At 31.3% G+C, this 24,784-nt stretch overlaps 1 protein-coding gene and 1 long non-coding RNA gene across 2 annotated transcripts in view; both read right to left on the bottom strand.

The window, feature by feature from the left end:
* Positions 1–4,962, bottom strand: part of LOC145269603 (uncharacterized) — a 5,210-nt gene extending 248 nt beyond the window's left edge. Inside the window, exon 1 of the mRNA XM_080125336.1 lies at positions 1–4,962. This exon is cut by the window's left edge and continues 248 nt beyond it. Within this exon, the coding sequence (XP_079981462.1) occupies positions 2,589–4,637 (2,049 nt within the window). The 5' untranslated portion in view covers positions 4,638–4,962 and the 3' untranslated portion in view covers positions 1–2,588.
* Positions 4,963–5,436: 474 nt separating this feature from the next.
* LOC145269606 (uncharacterized) lies at positions 5,437–19,600 on the bottom strand. The gene is made up of 3 exons (XR_013865131.1): positions 19,350–19,600; positions 9,056–9,071; positions 5,437–6,310 (listed from the first exon to the last, which is right to left on the bottom strand). It is a non-coding gene; the product is annotated as an uncharacterized LOC145269606 (long non-coding RNA).
* Positions 19,601–24,784: the final 5,184 nt, after the last annotated feature.

The raw sequence follows: 24,784 nt of genomic DNA, 5'->3' as shown, positions 1-24,784 counted from the left end.
TGTGTTCGCATATGAAGGGCCAAATATTGTTTACTTGTAAAAGAGCCAAAGACTTAACAAGAATATTCTTTAACTCATTATTTTATTTTTCTTATTTTATTTTTTTAAATCAGGGATGGAGCATCCTGCCACATGTCAAACTTTCCCATGCTATTTTATATCTTCTGAGAGATCGTTTTAAGATTCTAATTGTCCCATTGAGTGAAATTGTTTGAATCTACCTTGCACTAGGTTCACCGGGTATATTTGTCAGATAGTTTTTAAGATTCTTTTTCATAAGTCCGGTTGCTCCTATAATTACTGGAATAATAGAGATCTTCCTAAGATTCCAGTTTCTTTTCATGTCAAACATAAGACTAGTATTTCATAATCTTTTCCCTCTCAGCTCTGTTTAACCCAGCATCGTTAGGGACACTAATTTCTGCTAAGGTCGCTTCCTTCTTTTTGTTCCATATGTCAGGTTTTATAGCCCTTTTTTCTAGGTACATAGCTGTAAGGATTACATAGTCATAGGGGATGGTATCTGACTTGTTTCCAGCTATTCTTTCAGGTATATATTCTCAAGACTTGCTGCTGCATTCAATATTCAACTTCTTACACAGATTGTCCAGTGGAGATATTGACATACTTCATTGTGTCACATTCTATAGTAGCCATCTCCTAGCAGAACCTTGTAGGTGGATGTCAGGGGACTCATAATCTTTACTTCTATGTAGCAGAACTTGCATTTGTTGTCATTGCTGAGACCACTCATATTTTTAAAATCATTGGTCATCAAGCCTCGATCTTGGATAGTTATAAACTTCTCCTAATCATAGTAGAGCGATCCTTCTTTTAGCCAGCGTATAGAGCCGTCCATAGCTATATAATCTTGGTTTGATTCTTCCAGAAAATATTTTGCACGTTGTTGATTGGCCTATTCTTCAAATTTTTTTTTAGTGTATTTCTGGCAACTCTTCCAGGCTATTTCTGAAGCAGATTTGTTTTCTGTATCTATCTCATTTGTAAGACAGTCTTGTCCAAAATGTTTGGTCAGTTTCGTGATGGAGGTTGTTCTACTGGCTCTTGTTTCATGATGTTGATATAACATCGTGAGTTGGATTTCTCATCAGATATTGTCCGATACACTAGTTTCACAGTGTTGGTGGTCAATCTCTGAGAGCCCTATACCTCCTGTTGATCTGGGAAGATATATTCTAGGCAGACATTAGTTTATGTATATTACTTTGTATATTGTCACACTTTTACACGTCTTAGTGGCTAGTCTGTTTATGTCATTTTGAGGCCAGTCAACAATGGCAAAGTCATATGCTACAACAGTTATTTTGCTTTAGCAAGTGGATTCTATTTAACATATCACCAATTTCTTCTCTCATCTTTACATTTTGAGCGGTATCGCTCTCTTCTATGCCAAGGTACTTGTATCTATATTGCACTAGCGGGGGTACCAAGCGTTGCCCGGGTCTTTGGAGGTGTGTATGTAGGAGAGGGTGACAGTATTTTAACATTATAAAAAAACACGATGTTAAAAATAATTGGAAAAACCAAAACAAAGCAAAACAGCAAACAAACATAAAAAGGAAAAAAATGAAAGAAAAAAAGGAAAAAGGAAAAAAGGAAAGAAAAAAAGGGGAAAAAAGGAAAAAGAAAAAAGTAAAAAAAGGTGTAAAAGAGGAAAAAAGTTTAGGTAGGCAGATAGGCTTGAACACGAAGCATCGAGGCTAAGGCAGAACAAAAAAAGCCTGTCACGTTACCCCTATGCCAAAGTGACATACAAATCAGAACGGATAAAATCAAACCTTTAAAAACACTTGCAAGTGGTTTAAACTAACATCAATGTTTTCTAGGGCAAATATGACGTCATTGTCGTAGTAGCAGGAGGAGAGAAAATAAAGGAACGATTTTTTCGCCACACCTCCTTGTAGAAAAGGATCCAGTTTAGGGTGAAGGAATTAATGATTTAGCCAATTTTTCGATATTTGTCATCCAAGATGTCGAGTTTCAAAATACTAAACTCGTGAAAGTCCGTCACCTTTTTGTGAGACATACAAACACACACACATTTTCGCTTTTATATATAGATTTCTAGGTCCGTGATGTCTGTATATTCATCCAGCTGTATATTTTAAGTTAGGATCTTCTTCCCAGATCTTATAGAGCATTTAGCACATTTTTTCAGTTCAAATTTCATGTCAATATATCTGGAGAAGTTATGCACAATCTACGAGTTCACTTTAGCATATAGCTTGAGGCCATCCATGAAGAGCAGGTGGTGGATTCTTTTGTTTGGGTCTTGTCATTTGCCCTGACTCAGAATGTAAGCATATTTTTAATTCAATAATTTGCTTAACGAATCTATCACCAAGCTCAATAATAAAAGGGGTAAGCTATCTCCATGAAAAATTCCTTGTCTGATGTTCACGTCAGAGACATTTCTAGCTCCGTTTGTGTGGCTTAATGTCATAGTTGTTCACTTGTCTGCCACATTTTTATATGTATAGACATGATCTGTTTGATTACCGGGTGTACTTAATATAAATCTAGATAGAAGTCAAGTGTGTGGACCAGTATTACATGCCTTTTTATAGTCAATCCATGCCAGTATGTGTTCGCATATGTTTCAACATCTGTTGTTTACGTGTAAAAGAAAAACCACATACTTCACAAGAAAATGGTTTCTCTAGACTATGTATTCGTATATGTTCCAACATATGACGTTTCCGTGTAAACGAAGAGCCACATACTTCACAAGAATATGGCTTTTCTCCTGTATGTGTTCGCAAATGTTCAAGCATGTGATGTTTCTGTGTAAAAGAACTTCTACAAATTTCACAAGAATATGGTTTCTCTCCAGTATGTGTTCGCATATGGTCCAACATGTGATGTTTCTGTGTGAAAGAAGAGCCACATACTTCACAGGAATATGGTTTCTCCTGAGTATGTATTCGCATATGTTCCAACATGTGATGTTTCCGTGTAAAAGAAGAGCCACATATTTCACAAGAATATGGTTTCTCTCCAGTATGTATGCGCATATGTTCCAACATTCTTTGTTTCTGTGTAAAACAAGAGCCACATACTTTGCAAGAATATGGTTTCTCTCCAGTATGGGTTCGCAGATGAATAGTCAAACATTGTTTGCGTGTAAAAGAAGACCCACATACTTTACAAGAATATGGTTTTTCTCCTGTATGTGTTCGAATATGAATGTTCAAGATCGGTTTACTTGCAAAAGAAGACCCACATACTTCACAAGAATATGGTTTCTCTCTTGTATGTTTTCGCATATGTTCCAACATGTGATGTTTATGTGTAAAAGAAGAGCCACATACTTCACAAGAATATGGTTTCTCTCCTGTATGTGTTCGCATATGATTGTGCAAGTTCTGTTTACTTGCAAAAGAAGTTCCACATACTTCACAAGAATAAGGTTTCTCTCCAGTATGTGTTCGAATATGAAGGATCAAGCTGTCTTTCCTTGTATAAGAAGAGCCACATATTTCACAAGAATATGGTTTCTCTCTAGTATGTGTCCGCATATGAATGACCAAGCTGTGTTGCCTTGTAAAAGAAGAGCCACATACTTCACAAGAATATGGTTTCTCTTCTGTATGTGTTCGTGTATGATTGCGCAAGTCCTGTTTACTTGCAAAAGAAGTCCCACATACTTCACAAGAATAAGGTTTCTCTCCAGTATGTGTTCGAATATGAAGGATCAAGCTGTCTTTCCTTGTATAAGAAGAGCCACATATTTCACAAGAATATGGTTTCTCTCTAGTATGTGTCCGCATATGAATGACCAAGCTGTGTTGCCTTGTAAAAGAAGAGCCACATACTTTGCAAGAATATGGTTTCTCTCCAGTATGGGTTCGCAGATGAATGGTCAAACATTGTTTGCGTGTAAAAGAAGACCCACATACTTCACAAGAATATGTTTTTTCTCCTGTATGTGTTCGCATATGAATGCGCAAGATTGGTTTACTTGCAAAAGAAGACACACATACTTTACAAGAATATGGTTTCTCTCTTGTATGCGTTCCCATATGAATTTGCAAGTTCCGTTTACTTGCAAAAGAAGATTTACATACTTCACAAGAATACGGTTTCTCTCCTGTATGTGTTCGCGTATGTTCCAACATGTGATGTTTATGTGTAAAAGAAGAGCCACATATTTCACAAGAATATGGTTTCTCTCTTGTATGTGTACGTGTATGATTGTGCAAGTTCTGTTTACTTGCAAAAGAAGACCCACATACTTCACAAGAATATGGTTTCTCTCCGGTATGTGTTTGAATATGAAGGATCAAGCTGTCTTTCCTTGTATAAGAAGAGCTACATACTTCACAAGTATATGGTTTCTCTCTAGTATGTGTCCTTATGTGAATTACCAAGCTGTGTTGCCTTGTAAAAGAAGAGCCACATACTTTGCAAGAATATGGTTTCTCTCCAGTGTGTGTTCGCATATGATTGACCAAGCTGTCTTTCCTTGTATAAGAAGAGCCACATACTTCACAAGAATATGGTTTCTCTCCAGTATGTGTTCGCATATGAATGACCAAGCTGTCTTTCCTTGTAAAAGAAGAGCTACATACATTACAAGAATATGGTTTCTTTTGAGTATCTGATTTTGTATTCATTTTCAAAGTGAAAATATTTACAAAGTTGTTTCCTAGTATTTTTTTATTTTAGAATGCAGGAAATGAATAACAAATATTACTGTTTCAGCTTTTATGGATTTAAAATTAAGTAGTTCGTTTACAATTCATATTTTTGTAATGTTAAAATGAAAATCGAAATCATATGTTTCATTGTGTGTATGGATAATTAAGTCTATACACTTTTCATCTGCAAATCGATTAAAGCAGAAAATATATGATAAAGTTTTCCTCTTTTATAAAATAAAACACACATTTCATAAACACACATTTCATAAATACAGCAATATATATTGATATCAAAAACTTTGCTTTAATATAATTTTTTGTGTATTTTAATTAAAGTGGAGGTAATGACAGGGATGTTGGTTTCATGACTACATAAGAAAATATTACACTACACTGCCTTTAATTGATTCATAACAGAGTAATAATTTGAAATAATATAGTAAATTAAACAAACCATTAAAGATTAATAAAAATAATAATTTTGTGTTTTAAAATATTAATGTTGTGTTTGATTTATGGAAAAATATACCAACTTTTTTTAATTAGGATATGTAGCAAAACAACATTTACATTTCGTGTGTACATCTTTAATGTAATTTAATTAGAGACAATAATGCTAAAATACATTATTTCTGAGATTGGTTTACATTAGAATTTTTTTTTGTCAGCCGGCAAATGAGCTATGATGCATACAAGATCACTCTTCTATTAGTTATATATGAATTCATCTCGCTGCCTTTAACTTCTTTTGGTGATGCAATAAACTCTAATATTCTATAACCTTAATGTGGGTATGTATAGCTCATAATAAGGGTTTCATATAAGTTTTTTCTATTAGCAGTATGTTTATTTTCAATAATTTTGATGGCTGAAATACTGCATTTATTAGAGTTAATTAACACATTATTGTATGCATTTACCACCATTATGTAATCGAGTGTTCCATTAATTAAGCCTACGACTAGGAGAAATAAAATTGTCAGTAACATGTTTGTTTTTATATATTCATAAATACATTTCACATGAAAACGTTTTACAACATGTCAGACATCACAGCAATAGAGATTGATGAATATTGAATTCATATGACGGATTCAGTAAATGTTTGTACATTTATGATGTGTACATACACACACATGTATATATGTGTGTGTATGTATACATGTTATTACTTACATTGAAAAACATAATTAAATATACAAGTATCAGCTTACTATAAACCAAAATAATCCACATAAAACCAATATTTGATGTGGATTTATTGATAAATACTGAATATGTATAAGTCCAGTGAATGTTTATACATTTTATAAACCTTACATATTAACATAATGTATATAGATCTTCACAATTCGAACATATATGAATAATTTTCTGTGTATTTTAATGGAAAGTTCTAACAAATCGATAAGCTAATTATTAAAGTCTTGTTATTTTCATTGTTCTACTATTCATTGCATTCATGAAAAGGTCAATGAGTCGATTAATCAGATTCACTTGAGATAATTTTTTCAACTAGTAACAGATTTAAAAGGAATAGAAGAAATACATACATAGTTGTTAGGATTTTTGTCAATATATTTTCATAAAATTTTATTTCATAAAAAACTGGATATGTTGTCTGTTATATTAAGTTCCATTGTATTCTGCAAAAGTGAGAAAAGATAAATTTCACAAAATAATTAAATTTGATACATGGTCTTTGCAAAATAAATAGTCACTTTTAAAATGAATAAATTAGACGGTTGTATTGTTAGCTAAAGGCACAATCAAATAATCATGCACAATTTTTAAGAAGTCCTAGAATTCATTTGTGATTAAAGTAAAAATATAATCAGATATTTGTTGCAATACTTACCAACTCAGAAAATGAATTCTTTTTATAAAAGAATAGTTTTTTTTACGAAAAATGAAGACATTTAAATTTATGTAAAAGTTTTAACCATATAAAAAAAAATCATTAAGCAGAAGGTTCAAAATGTAATCAACCGTCATTATTGATGAGAAATATTTTTGTATACTTGAATAAAATATTTAAAAAAACTTTATAACTTGATTACTTTAGTAAAAGTAGAACATGCTGAAACACTCATTATTCTTAGCGCTACTATGTAATATAAGCCAGAGAATATACTGGACTTGCTCATAGCAAAATGTTCTGATGGTTACTCCTGGCGTTGCAATGCAGACATATAGAGTTGGTAAGTTGGTAAATTATAACATAATTTATGAAGTGATAATTGTGAAAGGCTACCTTAGCTTGGATCCCCTGATGAAAATAGCAGGATTTCTCGATCAAAGTTAGGGGAAATCCATTTTAGTGCATAAACAGTTTCAGGATCACAGGCACCAAGCAAGCTGAACAATCATGTATATCAACAGAGAACAGTCCAGTTAAAGCAATACATTATAGTTGGATGACTTTTTACAATAAATTAAGCCCTCACCAACCATAATGGCTACTCATGCTGATGGCTGTCATCATGCAGACCAAAACAAAAGTTGGCAGTGTTATTGATTAATAGGCGCTCATCATTACTGTTGATGCGTAAAATTATGATACTGACCTCAGCACTAAGAAAATAAAGGGAAGCACATATTCATCAAATATCATGCATCTAGACCTTGGAAGAGCGTGTCAAAGATCAATTTGGACCTATTATGTCATAGTTAAGCATGGCAATAGATATTATAATGGGTAGGATTCGCTGTTCACGTGATTCTGCAAATTATGGGAACTATTATTGGCATAGCTTATAATGACATAAATCCAGAAAGCAATATAGTAATATGTCTACAACATATATGAAAGTCTCACATATGAAACCAATATTTCTCAACACTTGATATGCTTTCAATAATTTTGGTTTTCTATCTTTAAATAGGACATCCCAAACATTACTCCCAGAAGTAAGGTGTATTTTCTGTCAAGACACACAACATATATCATCCACTACTCTCTAAGTATCTAGTGGCATGACAAACGACAATTACAAATCTGAAGAATTCTTACAGCATTAGCATTAAACAACATAAGCTTCAAAAATATTTATTTTCAAGAAGAAATTGTAAAACAATGAAATATTCAGTAATTTAAAAAATACACAGTTTAAGACACATTCACTTTTTTTTGTAAATATCATGATGGAGAAAAATATAAGATAATGGTAGCTATTTTAATTTTCACTTCATAAAAAAACACTGGGTTTCATGATTATAGAATGAACATTGACAATTTAATGATTTTATATTATAAAACAAATACTGCATATTTACAGATATTATGGCCTGTCGATTCAGCATTATAGTACACTGACTGTCCTCCCGCAGAAGTTAAAACTCAATAGGCCCACTTATTAACAATTGTCGTTTCTCTGATTTTCGTTCTATAGAATAAACTATGGAGATTTCATGAAATTCAGTGCAGATTTCCGAGTTCAACAGGATGATTTCCAATATCAAGATACAACTAAAGAAAGTTGAAGGTAAGATTTTCCAAACGTTGTGAAAATACTCAAAATGAAAACAGCATTGCTAAAAAAAAATAAATATAAATCCCTATCTCAAAAATTCAGAAATAAAACACGATTATTGTTTTATTTATTAAAACTTTCCTGGTTCCATCTTTTTATTTTTAAAAATATTACAGACATTATTAGTTTGAGCAGAATATTCATAAAGTTTGTGGTGTTCAAATTAATTAACCTTACAAAAATTTACAAGTTGGGGAGGGCATTGTTGAACTATTAACGAATGAATCAATAACTAATTGTTGTTAATAATTAAGATACTATATGAAAGGTTGTATATTGTCACATGGTCAGTTTAGTTTTGAATCAAAAACGTTTCTGCATCATTGTATTTTACTTTCCAGAGAAAAGTAAGCTTACCTATGTTTTTAATTTACATGTGAAAAATTATTTAATCATAAATTGCTTTGATTTTTTAGACAGATAATTCACAAATATTAACCAGTCTTTATATATCTGCTTGCTTTTCAAGTTTCTATCTTTACGTTTTATAAACTCAATAAACATTTAGAAATAATTTCTACAAACAAATTGTCCCTTTCTGATTGTTTATTTTGAAAGGACACATGGCAGACCAGATATTGTACTTAGTAAAATTCAGTGCAAACTGACACCGTTCTTGTGAGTAAAGACTCGAGTCTCAGTGTAGACAATACTACGAATAGAATTGCGAATTACTTAAGACTTTCCTGTTCATGATTGAAAGAATTAGAGCATGATGCATTAGAGATTGAATAACGGGTTTTATTTAAAATTACGTACAGATTTCTGAGTTCGACAGTCAGGTTCCCAAGTTCAACAAGATACACCTAAAGAAGGTTGAAGATAAAATCTTTCAAATGTTGTAAAAATAATACTCACAATGAGACCAGTATTCCTAAAAATAGAAATAGAAATAAAAATTAACAATCATTCAAAAACTACCTGAACATTAAGCAGTTTCAAATTAATTAAGTTCAATTTTACTGAGTAAATGAATATATTTCGAACCACAAACATTTCTGCATCATTTCAATATGTCATTTACATATTTTCATTTTTTTACAAACACATAAAATCATTCTGTCTATAGTTGTTTAGTTTTGTATTTAAAATAATTAACTGATATTTAATAACTATAGGAACATAAAGCAATCTGTTTTCTTTAAAAATTACAAAAGGTATACACAGTTTACATTTGCTAGTTAATAAGTCTGGAAAAATAATACATCAAATATATTTAATATAGAATGTTAGGAATAATGCTAAAAATATATTCATAAAATACTAGTATTCATAAAAGTTGTGGTGATCAAATTAATTGTTCTTACAAAAAATCTATCATAAAAATATATATAAGTAAATGCACAATTTACATAATCATTAAAAATGTGGAGTATTTTTTACAAATAAAAATAATTACCAGACATTCAAAAACTATTTGAGCATTAAACAGTTTTTTTTTTAAGTAATGAAGATATGCTTGAGCATTTTGGCTATATGTAGATGCATTTCATATTTACTATAATAATAATAATAATAATAATAATGATAATAATAAGTTTGTAATAATAATAAACTATTTTATTTGAATACAAGATTTGAGGAATACATTAGTGATATTGCAACTGATCAGAACATTCATAAAAGTTGTAGTGGTTAAATTAATTGTTCTTACAAAAAATCTACCATCAAAAAATAAAAATACCCTCACACAATTGAAATAATCAATAAATAATAATGAAAATTAAACATTTTACAAGTAAAAATAATTACCTGTTATTCCAAACTATCTGAACCTTATGTTTTCTTTAATAGTCACGAAGCTATGCTTGATGATTTCGACTATAGATATAGACAGTTTAGATTTACAATATGGTTGTGTTCAAGTCTAACGTAAACAAGTTCTTGATGAGCCGTTCCATATAAGTTAACAAATTTACCAAATTTTCATAACTAATGATTACTATATTTTCCAATTTCTACTGTACACTCTTTAACCCTTATCCTTGAGTGGCCTCTTGGCCTAGATAATGTGGTGATGCCTGTGTAAAAAAAAAATTTCAATGCATGTCTTCATTTTTACAAACACATAAAATCATTCCATCTATAGGTGTTTAGTTTTGTATTTTACTTTCAAGAGAAAAGTAAAATATTTCCTATGTTTTGAATTAACATGCAAAATTTTTATTTTGTCATAAATTTGTTTGTTTTTTTTAGACGAATAATTCACAAATATTAACCAGTCTTTATTTCTCCGCTGCTTTTAAAGTTTATATTTTTCAAGCGAATAAACATTTAAAAATATTAATAAATTTTCCCTTTCTTATCGTTTACTTTAACATGTTTTAAAATAACCCATAGCATAACGGATACTATACAGATATTAAATAGGGGCTTCTACTTGAAAATAAGATTTCCAGGTAGGACAGTAAGGTTCCCAAGTTGAAGGTAAAATCTTTAAAAGTTGGGGAAATAATACTCAAAATGAGAGCAGTATTCCTAAAAAAATATAAATTATCAATCCTCATCTAAAAAATTCAGAAATATTACGCTATTTGTAATACAAATATATTTTATTTAAGATTATTTTTTACTTCATCTTTTTAAAATTTCATGCTTTCCTCTTCCTATTTGCAAAAATATTATGGGCAGTATTAATTTCTGCGCGGAATATTAAAGTGTTCAAATAATTTTACATTGCAAAAATCTACTATTAAAAAATAAAAAAAATACACTCACACAAATAAAATAACCAATAAATAATAATGAAAACACAAAAAATAGATTAGTGATGTTGCAACTGATCAGAACATTCATAAAAGTTGTGGTGTTCAAATTAATTGTTCTTACAAAAAATCTACCTTTAAAAAATAAATAAATGCACAATTTACATAATCATTAAAAATGTGGAGTATTTTTTACAAATAAAAATAATTACCAGACACTCAAAAACTATTGGAACATTAAGCAGCTTTTTTTCAAAGTAATGAAGATTTGCTTGAGCATTTTGGCTATATGTAGATGCATTTCATATTTACTATAAAAATAATAATAATAATAATAATAATAATAATAATAATAATTTTGTAATAATAATAAATTAAACTATTTTACTTGAATACAAGATTTGAGGAATTATGTTAAAAACGCATTCATAGAATTATAGTTTAATATATGTTAACATCAAAAATTAAAATCAGAAGACTTTTTTACAATAATGCAACTACAAATCTGAATGTAAAAATAATAATTAAAAGTCAATTAATTTGAAAATAAGATAACATTACTTATAAATTCAAGATAAAACTACTGAATGTCTTCAAAACAAAAAAATGAGCAGATAATGTAAAGTATATGAAGATAATAATATTTTTATGTATTCTTTTGATTTATGAGATAAGAAATAAATGGCGTAAATTAGATTTTTAAATTTAAATGAAAAAGATATGAACGGTTTTACATAGAAGTTTAGGACAGTCTTCAGCAGAATAGTTTGTCATCATCATTAATTTAAAAAAAAATTAAAAAAGTATGGAAGTAAAACAGCAAATTTACACAAAGAATGCCAAGATATTCTTCATTATTGACTTGGATCTATTCACAAAAATAATTTGCAGAAGGTTTTTAACCAAACTTAATGTGTATTACCTGACTTTTGTTTTTATTTTTCTCCCAAGGAAAAAGTAAATTTGGTTTTAGTATGAATAGTAAAATAAAAATCAGGTTTACTAATGTATGTCAACAAACCTTTTGACCGTTAGAAAAGGAAATGTTAACTAAGGGAAAATTTTTGATAGTAAATACTTAGAGGTGGTTGTATTAACATACTTTAAGTTTGACTGGAATGGTAACAGTCGTTTCTAAGTGAATTAATAATCCTTAGGGGTAGCCATGTACTGGGGAGGTGAATAAAATTACAATTGTATAAACAGGTTAACAATAGTTTTCTAAATGAATGAATATCCTTTAGGGGTTATAGCTCTGTTCTTGACAAAAGCATAAAGTCACAATAACAGAACTAAATAAAAATAATGATTTTTGCTGCCAGTGTCACTATTATCAACTTTTTTCACAAACTTCAAAACGAGAGGAAAAATAATAAAATAGAAAAAGGTGTTTAATGTCATATGTCAGACTTGAGAGAGCCTTTAGTAGACAACAAAAGTTAATCTGTAAGAAGCTGGGCTGCTTCAAGTTTTGAGATTTCTTGTCTGAAAACATCAGCAAAATATGAGATGAACTGTTTCAGGTAGAAGTTAAAGACAGTCTACAATAGAATAATTTGTTTTCGTCATCATTAATTTTGTAGTTGATGTCTTCAAAAGAATTTAAAAAGTATGGAAGTGAAACAGCAAATTTACACAAAGAATGGCAAGATATTCTTCATTATTGATTTGGATCTATTCACAAGATGGTGACTTACTGTTGACAAATTGCATTTGGCACAAATATATGAGACCGAAAACATTTATGTTGGTGAACTTGGTCTTTTGCATAGTGGGGAAACTGGAACTCAATAAGAAATGACACTTTTACTATCAACTTGAGGAATACTTTTGCAATGCTTGATTTCTTAAGAAGCAGCAAGATAGTAACATCTTTATAGGAAAATCAGTTGTTTTCAGTTATCTTTTAGAAAGCAGAAAAGAAAAAGCCGATTCTAAGAAAGAGGAATAAAGAGGTAGATGTAGCTATGAAACATATTACCAATGAATTATTAAAAGATTTTTAGTAGAAAATAAAGAACAAGAATCTCCTTCAGTAGCCTCAGTATTTAAAGCTGTTCACTTTGGTATCTGTTCCCGAGAGAAATAATCAATCCTTATGTAATTTACAGAGTAAAAATAAGAAAAATGAAGTTAAAGACATCATTTTAATTTGTTTGAATATTCAGATGTAGTAATTTCGGTACAGATGATTAACTATTATTCATGCTGCATACGCGACAGTCTTTTCCTTGTAGACATCATCATAGAGAGTTTCCAATAATTTGCATACTATCATCCAAGCCCCATCCCTCTATTTTTTCCTTATAGACTTACTATTACTTTACTGTAAAGTGTATATATCCCTAGATTCCTGAAATGTCTTTGTTTTTTTTTTCAAAGGAGTCACCACTAATCAAGGCTTAGAGGACACTCAAGGATAAGGGTTAATGAGTGTAAGGTAATCTAGTCAATAGAACAATATCAGAGTAATCATTAGTAGTGAAAATTTGGTAAATTGGATTACTTAAAGGGACAACTTGTTCACATTTGACTTATATCTATATACATACAACACATATATATTGACCATATGCTAGTCAGTTGGAAAGCAGGAAAACGGAAGAGAGTTCCACAGGCATGAAACTCTAAGAAAAAACTTTATTCATAGAATCTAAATTTAGGTTTAGGGACATATCTCTTCTTCTTCAGTAGTCCGTCGCTGACGACGATGACGTAGCACCATGCCTAACAGTCCCAGATAGATTACGCCTGATGGACTCGCTGGTGACTGTGGAGTCCAATTCGTGAATTGCATACACGGCCGCAGGCAACACAGGGGAAGATGCCGGCTGCCCGATGCGCTGTGTGCCTTTGGTGTCTTCTTCGCTCTGCACGGTCGTCATAGGTGGAGGTGAAAGTTTCCAAGCCCTCTTGGCAGATGTTTCGCCATTTTCTCCGATCAGCAGCAGCATGTTCGATGGCGTTGGATTCTATGCCACATTTTTTCAATGATGTTTTTAGTTGGTCATTGAAACGTTTATGTGGACCCCCAGGGTTGCGTCTGCCCTCTGCAAGTTCCCCGTAGAGGACCTTGCGTGGGAGCCTTTCTGCTGGCATCCGGATGGTGTGACCAAGCCACCTAAGTTGTCTATGAGTTAAAATTATGTCAAGTGGGTCCATTTGAGTGCGCCTGCATATCTCATTGTGTGGCACCCTGTGCCATCATTTTAAAAATGTGTTGAGGTGACACATTAGGCAAAGTCTGACAAACTGGACTCTTGGCACACTCCTGCAGCAGCCTGTCAGTCCAGTCGTCATGGTCTCTACCTGCCACTGGAACCGCTGATGGTCTGCCAAGATAGTGGACTGTGGAGCGTGCACCCACTTTTCACTCAAATCATCACTGCACTAGTTTTGCCCATGCAGACTCTTTATTTCCCACACACTATTTTTTTTTCTTCTTAGGGACATATAAACTGTGAGGGATATTATTGATAGTGGTTTCCATTAGAAAAGTGTTTTGTGTGAAAGTCAGGCAAGAAAAGAACCATAGATTGGAGCTCAGATAGGCACTTGCCATGAAAATAATGATAAAACAGAGACAGGCTCACAACATCTCTTCTGTGGGAAAGAAAGTGCAGGGAAGAGACAAGTGCATTCCTCAGTAGGTTACAAAGTCTATTTTGAACTCTGTCAACGCAGGATAGGTTGCTTCTAGCAGTTTCTGCCTATATGTGGCAACAGTACCCCATCCTTTACTCTTATACAGGAAAAAAATTACATCATCAGTGAGATATTTACTGGAGTGGTAGAAGGATCCCACTATTTTTCTAGCAGCCTTGGCAACAGATTTGATGTACGTGTTCCATGTCAGATCAGTAGTAAAGGTCAGACCCAAAAGTTTGTCAAAACATGTAGCATCCTCAAGACGATAGCCATTCATTTCAATTGATGCAAGATGCAGATCAGAGCATTGATAATGTAAAGATATAAGCTTGGTTTTAGATGCATTAAAAGTGACCAACCTAGCTTTTCCCATTGCATTACATGCTCAAGATCAGAGGAAAAAGAATCATAGAGAACTTGGTCATTTACTGTCTTTGAAGTATTGCCATAGATGGCAGTGTCATCAGCATTAATGTCTATGAATGATCTTAGGATAGGATTTGGGAGATCTTTGATGTAAATCAGGAAGAGAGTTGAGCCTAGGACAGACCCCAGAGGGACTCCAGCAAGAATACTGTGAGCTTCTGATTTCTGCCCATCAACCACTACTATTTTAACCTATAAGTGAAATGATTTAATAATTGAAAAAACATTTGAAGCTATATCATAGTTGGAGATTTTGTGGAGTCGACCTACATATGCCACACCCTATAAAAGGCCTTTGATATGTCAAGAGCAATTGCCGTAGGAAGGAAGGCTCTGTCAAGAGATTTTCTAATTCTATGAGATATAACTGTTAAGACATCTCCTGCAGATCTAGCAGAATGGAAACCATACTGCATGTCACTGAGGAGGTTATTCTTGCTGAGGTGGTTGACTACGTATCTATTTAATATAGATTCCAGCAACTTAACTATGATGCATAGGAGATTTATTGATCTTTATTGAGAGAGAGATGGCCGATCACCTGAATTTTTAAATACAGGACATACTGATGAGGTTTTCCAGGGTGTTGGAAAGCAATTTTTCTTAAGACGATACTTAAACAACTTTGTAAGTATGAGTGCTAGTTCTGGTGTAAGCTTTTTCAGCACTATGATTGGAATGCCATCAGGGCCAGTTGCTTTACGAAAATCAAGGTTTTGATTAGCTTGGCCATATCATGCACAGATATTTGTATGTTGCATAGTATGTTTTCAGACACAGCAGGATATATGGCAAGGTTGGCATATATCCTCCTGTGTATTAGCTGCAAAATTCTTTGCAAAAAGTTTGGCTTTGTCCGATGCCAATGAGATTACCTCAGGTCCATTGATGATGGTTAAGTACACGCCTGTGGAACTCTCTTCCATTTGCCTGTTTCCCACCTGACTACAAATTGGATGTCTTCAAGTCCAACATAAACAAATTCCTGATGAACCGCTCTCTTAAGTAAGACACTTTATCAAATCCCCAATACTAACGATTACTATGATACTATCCCATTGGTTACTGTACACGCAATAACCCTTATCCATGAGTGGCTTCCGTGTCTTGATAAGTGGTGAACTCCATGTAAAAAGAAATATGCTTCTATTCAGGACTGTTTATTATTTGCCAAAACTGGTGGGAATCAAGCTGCTGCTCAGCTACTTTGGACTTAACGAAGTGAACATACAACTCTCTCACATTCTTTATTACTCTTTTACAGTGATTACTGGCAGTTCTGTCCTGAAGGCGGCTTATATTTCTATTATAATACTTTCTTACCTCAAACTGCCAGACTTTGGAATTCTCTCCTTTTTCATTCTTGATTCTTACTAACATACAAAAATATTAATATCTTGCTGCTCAACTTGCTACAATGTCTTTGTAGATATAATCTTAAATAGTAACCCCCTTAATCTAAGTGGCAATATATCTTGTTTTGCATGAGAATAAAAGTAAAAACGTGAATGAATTACGTAGAGACAATGTGATGGAAAGAGAATAAAGTCACAATATCAGAAACAGTTTAACAAGGGCTTGTTTGACAAGCGATGTTCCGATTTTTAAGTTTGATGGACACGGACGATTTTTAAAGCTGTGATTTGGCCAGGGTATACCGATATTAACGTTTACCAAACTATTATTATAAAAGTTGTATTTTTATACTTTATTATTTATAAAAATTACCAACACCTGACGTTTGAAAACCAGTTCATAATATAAATGTTCTATTTTTGTTTGATAAAAAAAAAAGAAAAAACAGTTCATAAACATATTATTGGAGAAAAAACAGTTCATAAAAAATTCCATAATATATTTTTTATTATAAAAGTAAAAAAAAAAAGTACATGAATTAAAAATAAAAACAAAAAAAAAAATTCATAAACATTATTTAAATATTTATTATAAAAGGTTATAATTTTCTTATAAAAGTTCAAATAAGGTTTGGAATAAAACTTCTATTTTTATTTTTATATTTTTAGACAACTGCAACGTTTTTAATACAAAAATAATTTTCAAGACACTCGGGGAAAAACAAACAAAAGTAAACAATAAAAACCCGATTAGAGTGATTTCTATAGTATAGGCACCGCCAAAAATGGCCGCAAAATCAAGTTGTTGTTGTTTTTTAAAACTAAATTACATTTATTACAATCCATCATTTCTGAGTAACTTTTTTTTTTCCAGAAAGATAAAACTCTGAATTTTATCATATAGAAAACAGAATAATGTAAAACTTTTTCTACTATTTTTAATTCAATTTTAAATGTTAAATTTTCCCAAAAAGTTAACAATTGATATTTTTTGTCTTGCACAAATAACGTACTTAAATATTAAAAAAAAAGGGTTTTTGAAATAATTTATTTATTCATTTATTGTCTAACTAAGATTTAGGATGATTTTCTAAGAGAATATGCAAAAATATTATAATATAAGTACCTGAATTTCAAATAATTCCACTTATTCATATAGGTAACCAGACATTTCGCGTCGCGTAGAGTTCAGATCGACTCTGTTTACGTTTTCTTTTGATTGAGACGAAAACTATGGAAGACCAAACAGGCCAAAAAAACTTATTTTTCAGTGACGAAAATTTCAATGTATTATTAAGCTGAGGCTGGCCAGTACCAGATGGGTGACCATTTGTATGAGTTTGGTTTTTAATGTGTATGTGTGTGGGGGCCAGGCTCCCCAAAATGGGGGGAGGGGGCAATTTAAAGCAGAATAAAAAAAAATTATTTCAGCGCGTTTGGTCCACCGTAGTCGAAAGGCGGCAAACGTTTTCAAACGAGATCGAAAAAAATGATGCTATTTTTAACACAAAGGGCACAATATTTATCGAATTTTTTTTTTTTGTATCGATTATTCAAAGCATGCTCTGTTTAATAATGGTCATGCATTATTCGGCTCGCTAAAAAAAAATTGTTAATTTATTTATCAAAAATTTTAAAATGGCTTTTTTCGTATAAATATAAAAAAAATTTTTTTTTTTTTTTTGCTTAACTTAAATTAATTATTTTACTTAACATATTCACCGAATTTCACACTTCAAAACTCAAAAGCGGGATAATTAAACACAATCGAAGTTCTGATATTCAGACGTCAAAATAAGGTATGCAAACAATGTTTTTTGTTTGTTTTTTTTTAATCTATAATTCTGTCCCTTACAACAACACAATATGTTTTGTTCAGTTTCAGATGATTATTTTAAGCATATTTGTTCCCACTTCAAAACAAGGGGGGGTTTTGTAAGCAAAAAAAAAATATATATATAAATATCGTTTATGAAAAATAAGTACACTGTTATAAAGTTCATTCTTCTCCTAATAATCGCTGAAAATTTCGTATTGATCGGATAATTACCTGATTTTTGGTAGATTTTTAAAAAGACGGTCCGTCAAAAAGTACTGACCTGCCCCCCCAGTTTTGGCGGTGCCTACTATAGTACCATTCTTCGTTCATGCAATCATGGAATATTGACTCATTCTCTATTAAAACAAAGGCAATCATAATGGTTTGGAAGGAAGCGCCCCTGTAGTAAAACAAAGGGAATCATAATGTAATAAAAAAGAGCTTCAAAAGCAATTAAATTAATAAATACTTACTTTTTGTTTGGCAATCTGTTTTTAACAAAGAAACGATTATAAGATGAATTAATTTGAACAAGACGAGTTTGACGGGCGGAAGATTTTTAAGATGGCGACTAGAAAAGCAAGTTCGCATAAAATTAAAATAATTATTTTCATTTTATTGTTATTTCATTTTTTTTTTTTTTGCGTTGTGTTAAATTACACAAAAAATTATTTCATAATTAAAATTTATTATGGATCACGCATATTAATTTATTCGAGCCATTGCCAAGTTATACGAAATAGACGATGATAGTCAATTACATATTATTTAAATGTTTATTTACAGACACATTTTAACAGAAATAATGAATATTAGATGAAAAACATAAAACATATTGAATGTTTTTCACAGAAATAATGACATTTTCAAATAAATATGTTTATTTAGTGATTTTTTCAGATATTTATCTTTTTTGTTGAAATACATATGTTTATTTACATATATATTAAATATATTTTTTAAAGTACGTAAATATACATATGTATTTGAAAAAGTTCACGAATATTCATTATTATTATTATTATTATTATTATTATTTAATTACAAACATTGTTTTTTTTTTTGTTTTTTTTTTGTAAAACTTGTCGAGAGCCCTCTGTTTTGGCGTTGTTTGAAAAATGGAACGGAAAATCTCGTTCCGTTTTAATCTTGCTTTAAAATTTTAAAAACACATGCGCCAACAAAATCGAAAAACTTACCATAAACTTTTATAGGTTTTCGGGTATGCTGACAAGGTTGACAAGTGTTTATCCCGAAAGCCGTTCTTAACATTAGGTGATTGGTGGTGTCTATTCTAAAAGCCGTTGTTAACACGCGAAAGCTGTTTTATATGGGGAAGTTGGGGGTGTTTATTCCGGAAATCGTTCTTAACATGGGGAAGTTGGCGGTGTTTACATATTATTTAAGTCCGACGCCATTCTTCGTTGTCAGCATACCCGAAAACCTATAAAAGTCGATATTTCAAATGTGAAACTGAATGTAAAAAAAAAAAGAAAATACGAAAGTTTGGGGTTTGTATTACTGTACACATAGATTCGAAAAAGTTGTCAAAAAATAAATATATAACAAATAACTGTTATCAAAGGCAAGATAAGTTACTTTTCTACCAAACTGGATATAATTTTCGTGTTTTTATTCAATTTAACATGTTTATTCAGCTCGAAAAGCATACAGTGTTTAGCGATATATTGGAAAATTCAAAATGGCGGCCGATTCTCTCTTTAACACGGTAAGTTTGGAAAAAGGTGTTATAAATAATAAACTAGACAAAATACTGTTAGAAATTCGCTCAATATGTGTTACCGTGACATAACTTGACATATATTCGGTGGTTTTTAATAGTATTTTGTCTAGTTTATTATTTATAACACCTTTTCCCGAACTTACCGTGTTAAAGAAAGAATCGGCCGCCATCTTGAATTTTCCAATACATCGGTAAACACTGTATGTTTTTCGAGCTGAATAAAACGAAATTCTAAATCAGAATAAATGAAAAAAATATTTTAATTATATGCGAACTTGTTTTTCTTAAATTGTTAATTTCCACTCGTCAAACGCATCTCGTTTTAAACTAATCTTATACTCGTTTCACAACGCATTACGTTTTAAACAAATTTAAAGCAGATTGCCAAACAAAAAAGTAAACGGGTCATTACTTGACTTAATTGCTTTTATATGTTTCTGGTTTTTTTTTTTGGTTTTTTATTTATTTATTTATTTATTTATTATTATTATTATTATTATTATTATTATTATTATTATTATTATTATTATTATTATTACTACTACTACTACTACTGTTTCGCTTTAGTTTTAATAGAGAAACGAGTCGACGTTCTATGTTTGCATATAAATGAAGAATGGTAATATGATAGAATTTACTCCATTTTTTTTCTTTCTTTTTTTCAAGCTTCTATTTTGTAGGTACGTGCAAAATGAATGCCGATGCTCCAAATATATAAACATTTTGACCCCTCCCTTTACTTAAAAAAAAAACACCAAAAATCAGGAAATTAACCAATTTTAATGAAATTTTCAGTATTTATCAAATGATGATCGCGGAATATATTGAACTAATTATTTTTATTTAAATCCGAGTGGAAATGTATTATTTTGTTTAAACAAGAAATACCTTTACTAAAGTTATAGCTTTAAAGAAAAAACGCAAAAATTTGTTTTTGCTTTATATATATATATATATATATATATATATATATATATATATATAAAGCATCGTAATTTGTAACAATAAAAATAAAATAAAATAATTTTTATAGGAACATTGCGAAATAAGCCCCTAAATCCGTATTAATGAATTAATGAGTTTCTCGAACTACCGATATTACCATTGAATTAAGCATTGCTTGTTTAATATTTTCACAATAAAAATTATAATTGCAAAAAATATTTCTACTTTTTTTTTAAATTACGGGTTTCACATAATTTTTATATGCAAGATTTTAATAATTTCCTTGCTCGCAAGAATGTAAAACTTTCGGCGTAACATATTTTTTATATAATATTGAACAATAATTAAAAAAAAAAATTAATTTAAAAATAGGAACATAAAAAATAATTAAATTAAAAAATGCGAAAATTAATACAAACGTTCAGAAAAGGAATGTACGGATGAGCGACTGGGGGAAAAAGAACTGCCTCCGTTTTAATTTCATGACGTCATTTTCAGTCTTTCGACTGCCTGAAATTTTGAACCTTCGTAATTTTCGTGTTTACAAAATTTTAGTTTGTTGCTTTTTGCGAACGCCAGAATCACTCGGTTTTTGAACTAATTAATTTATATTTTTCATGTGTACAAATATTTTTTTTTCCTTTTGAAAATTAAGTTTAGTCCTTAATCTTTCAAATACAACCAAAAAGTAGTCGGAAACCTACAAAAAAATTTTGATAAATCGACTTTCAAAACTAGGTCCCCCATTTTTGTCCGTCCATTTTTGCCCGTGCCTACTATTTTGCGAATGCCTTGAAAACAATTGAAATGTCACAGTGAGACATAAGGTGGGCCGGGTTTGTATTACTGTACACATAGATTCGAAAAAGTTGTCAAAAAAACAAGTAGGGTTTGTATTACTGTACACATAGATTCGAAAAAGTTGTCAAAAAAACAAATAGGGTTTGTATTACTGTACACATAGATTCGAAAAAGTTGTCAAAAAAACAAATATATAACAAATAAATATTATCAAAGGCCAGATAAGTTACTTTTCTACCAAACTGGATACATTTTTTTTGTTGTTTTTATTCAACGTAACATGTTTATTCAGCTCGAAAAACATACACTGTTTACCGATGTATTGGAAAATTCAAAATAGCGCCCGACACTCTCTTTAACATGGTAAGTTCGGGAAAAGGTGTTATAAATAATAAACTAGACAAAATAATATTAAAAAAACACCGAATATATGTCAACTTATGTCACGGTAACATATAATGAGCAAATTTCTAACAGTATTTTGTCTAGTTTATTATTTATAACATCTTTTCCTGAACTTACCGTGTTAAAGAGAGTGTCGGGCGCCATTTTGAATTTTCCAATCGGTAAACACTATGCTTTTCGAGCTGAATAAACATGTTACATTGAATAAAAACACGAAAAATATATCCAGTTAGGTAGAAAAGTAACTTATCTTGCCTTTGATAACATTTACTTGTTATATATTTGTTTTTAGACAACTTTTTCGAATCTTTGTGTACAGTAATACAAACCCGGTGGGCTTTTATAAGTATTTTTTTGTCCTTTTATTGACACTGTCGGTTAAACTTACCATCTCGACACTTTTTCAAACTGAATAAACGCTTAAAATTCCATTAAAACACACAAAACTAATCCAGTTAAGTAGACAAGTAATGTCTGCGTTTGGTTATTATTATTTGATAATAATTTGCATTTTTTTACTCCCTTTTATTTTTATTTTGTTGGCTTCTCTGCTAAAGATCCCGATTTTTTTAAAATTATTATTATTGAAAGCGTCGCATGTATCATGTTTGTTTATTACGTACTATAAAATAGTCTTTATCGGCCAAAATGCATAAAAAAAAGAACAGTTTGTATACGGCATGATTCACTTAAATTATCCCTTTAAATCGTGCTAGTTAAAAACATTACGAAAATATCTTTAACATATTGCTAAGTGTTAATGAAAATTTAAGTGTTTATTAATTTTTTAATAAAGTACTAGCGGGGGTACCCGGCGTTGCTCGGGTTTTTGTAGGTGTGTGTGTTGGGGGGGTAGATCAAAAAGAAAAAAATGTTGTGGTAGGAAAGTAGACTCGAAAATAAATATTAAAAAACAAACAAAAACAAACAAAAAAAACAGCGAAAAAAGTTTTGGGAGGGAGGTAAGCTCGAATCTGATGGTGGTACCCGTGTGTTGAGGGGGGGATAAAAAAGAAGGCTCGAATTTAAAGAACGAACAAAAACAAAACAAAAAAAACATCGAAAAAAGTTTTGGGAGGGAGGTAGGCTCAAACCTGAAGCCTTAAGGTTAATATTCTGATGACATTCCATGAGGCCAGGAAGTCAGGGACTTTTGATAAGTCTAAAATAGGCGTTTAAAAATTGAAGGTGGTTTTTCTAGGTCAAATCTTATGCAATAGCAGCAGCAGCAAACGAATTCACGGCGCAAATTTTGTTGTAATTGTAAGATAAAAGTGGCCGAAATAAAATATATTTACGACCACATTTCACAAGTGTGAGATATTATGATCTGTGTACCATATAAAAAGTTATAAGAATGAGCAAGAAAGCCAAGAACCACTCCGAAAAAAGCCTTTGGCGGGCATACAGAAACAATGCACACACACATTTTCGCTTTTATAATTATAGATGCCGTGGAAAAAGTAGTGACAACAAAATAAAAACACATAAAACAAACAAACTATATGACAGAAATGTCAAAGAAATCGAGTCTAACCCCCACCCCCTCCAAGAATTATTCATAGGTACATGTAAAATGAATGGCTCATCTCCGAATTGTAATGTAGCAGAATTAGCAATAACCGAAATGGGGAGAAATAAAGATCTTACCGCGGACACATCTGTGTTGCGAGCTGAGTGGAAGAGATAGTTCCAAGATGGCGTTCATGGGTTTTTATTGGCGTTGACCCCATGCAATTCTCGCAGAATCACGTCTGGTCTCACGCGATTATGCAAATATATAATTCCTGGCCGCTATAAAGGCAGGTCGCTGGGAAGCTATCAGGTGGTGTGGTGTTCTGCAGATTGTGTGTAGGTGGTTCTGGCGGTTGGATTGTTGTTTGTGACAAACCATGTATCTGCGAGAAGCGAGTTTTCTTCTGTTTTTTTTTTAGTCTCTTTCTTCTTCTTCTTCTTCTTCTTCTTCTTCTTCTTCTTCTTCTTCTTCTTCTTTCTCTACGTTTTTTACAGCCAAGAAATCCCTCTCTTCAAGAAGTGGGTGGTGCAAGGCGAAACTGACTTTTTCTATCTTTGTTCCTTATTTTTGCCTACTACATTTTGCTACATATAAAAACGTTTTTATTCCTCTCTTTACTTAAAAAAATATCACAATTCAGGAACCTAACCAATTTTAATTACATTTGGGGGATTTTTATCAGGAAAACCAACAAACAAAAACGTATCAAAAATTAAATACAAACAAAGGTTACCATAACCAATAACAGTTACTTTTCTACCTGCCTGACTCATTTTTTGTATGTTTTGAAGTAGTTTAAATTCTCTATATTTCATCACAAATATTCAATTTTTATGAGAAGTTCGTGAACAAGATGATAGCATCGGCATGTTCTTCATGGGAGAGAACCTTTTTTTTTTTAAATTTGCAGGTTTCATGTGCCTTTAACTTATTTACTTATTTTATTTTATTTTGTTTTTTGCGTACATTTCAGAAACTTGTGTATTTTAACATTACAATACAAATTTTGTGTTTACAATTTAAGAATTCTGTCTGGGTACATTATTGTAACGTAACACCAGGAACAAACAATACAAAACTCATCAGCTCAAAAACAGGTTGCTCAAAACAATTTAGTTTCAACACATTGACAGCTGAATAGTTTGATGGAATCACCTTATGTCAGACACGAAAAGTCTCAATTTTCGGTAAGAAGAACACAGTTTCTGGTACATACAACACCA

The sequence above is a fragment of the Euprymna scolopes genome, chromosome 45 (genome assembly GCF_053919585.1).
Source record: "Euprymna scolopes isolate OS-2025 chromosome 45, ASM5391958v1, whole genome shotgun sequence".
NCBI classification, from domain to species: domain Eukaryota; kingdom Metazoa; phylum Mollusca; class Cephalopoda; order Sepiida; family Sepiolidae; genus Euprymna; species Euprymna scolopes.
The sequence above is the reverse complement of the archived record's forward strand: the minus strand, read 5'-3'. Positions and strand labels throughout refer to the sequence as shown.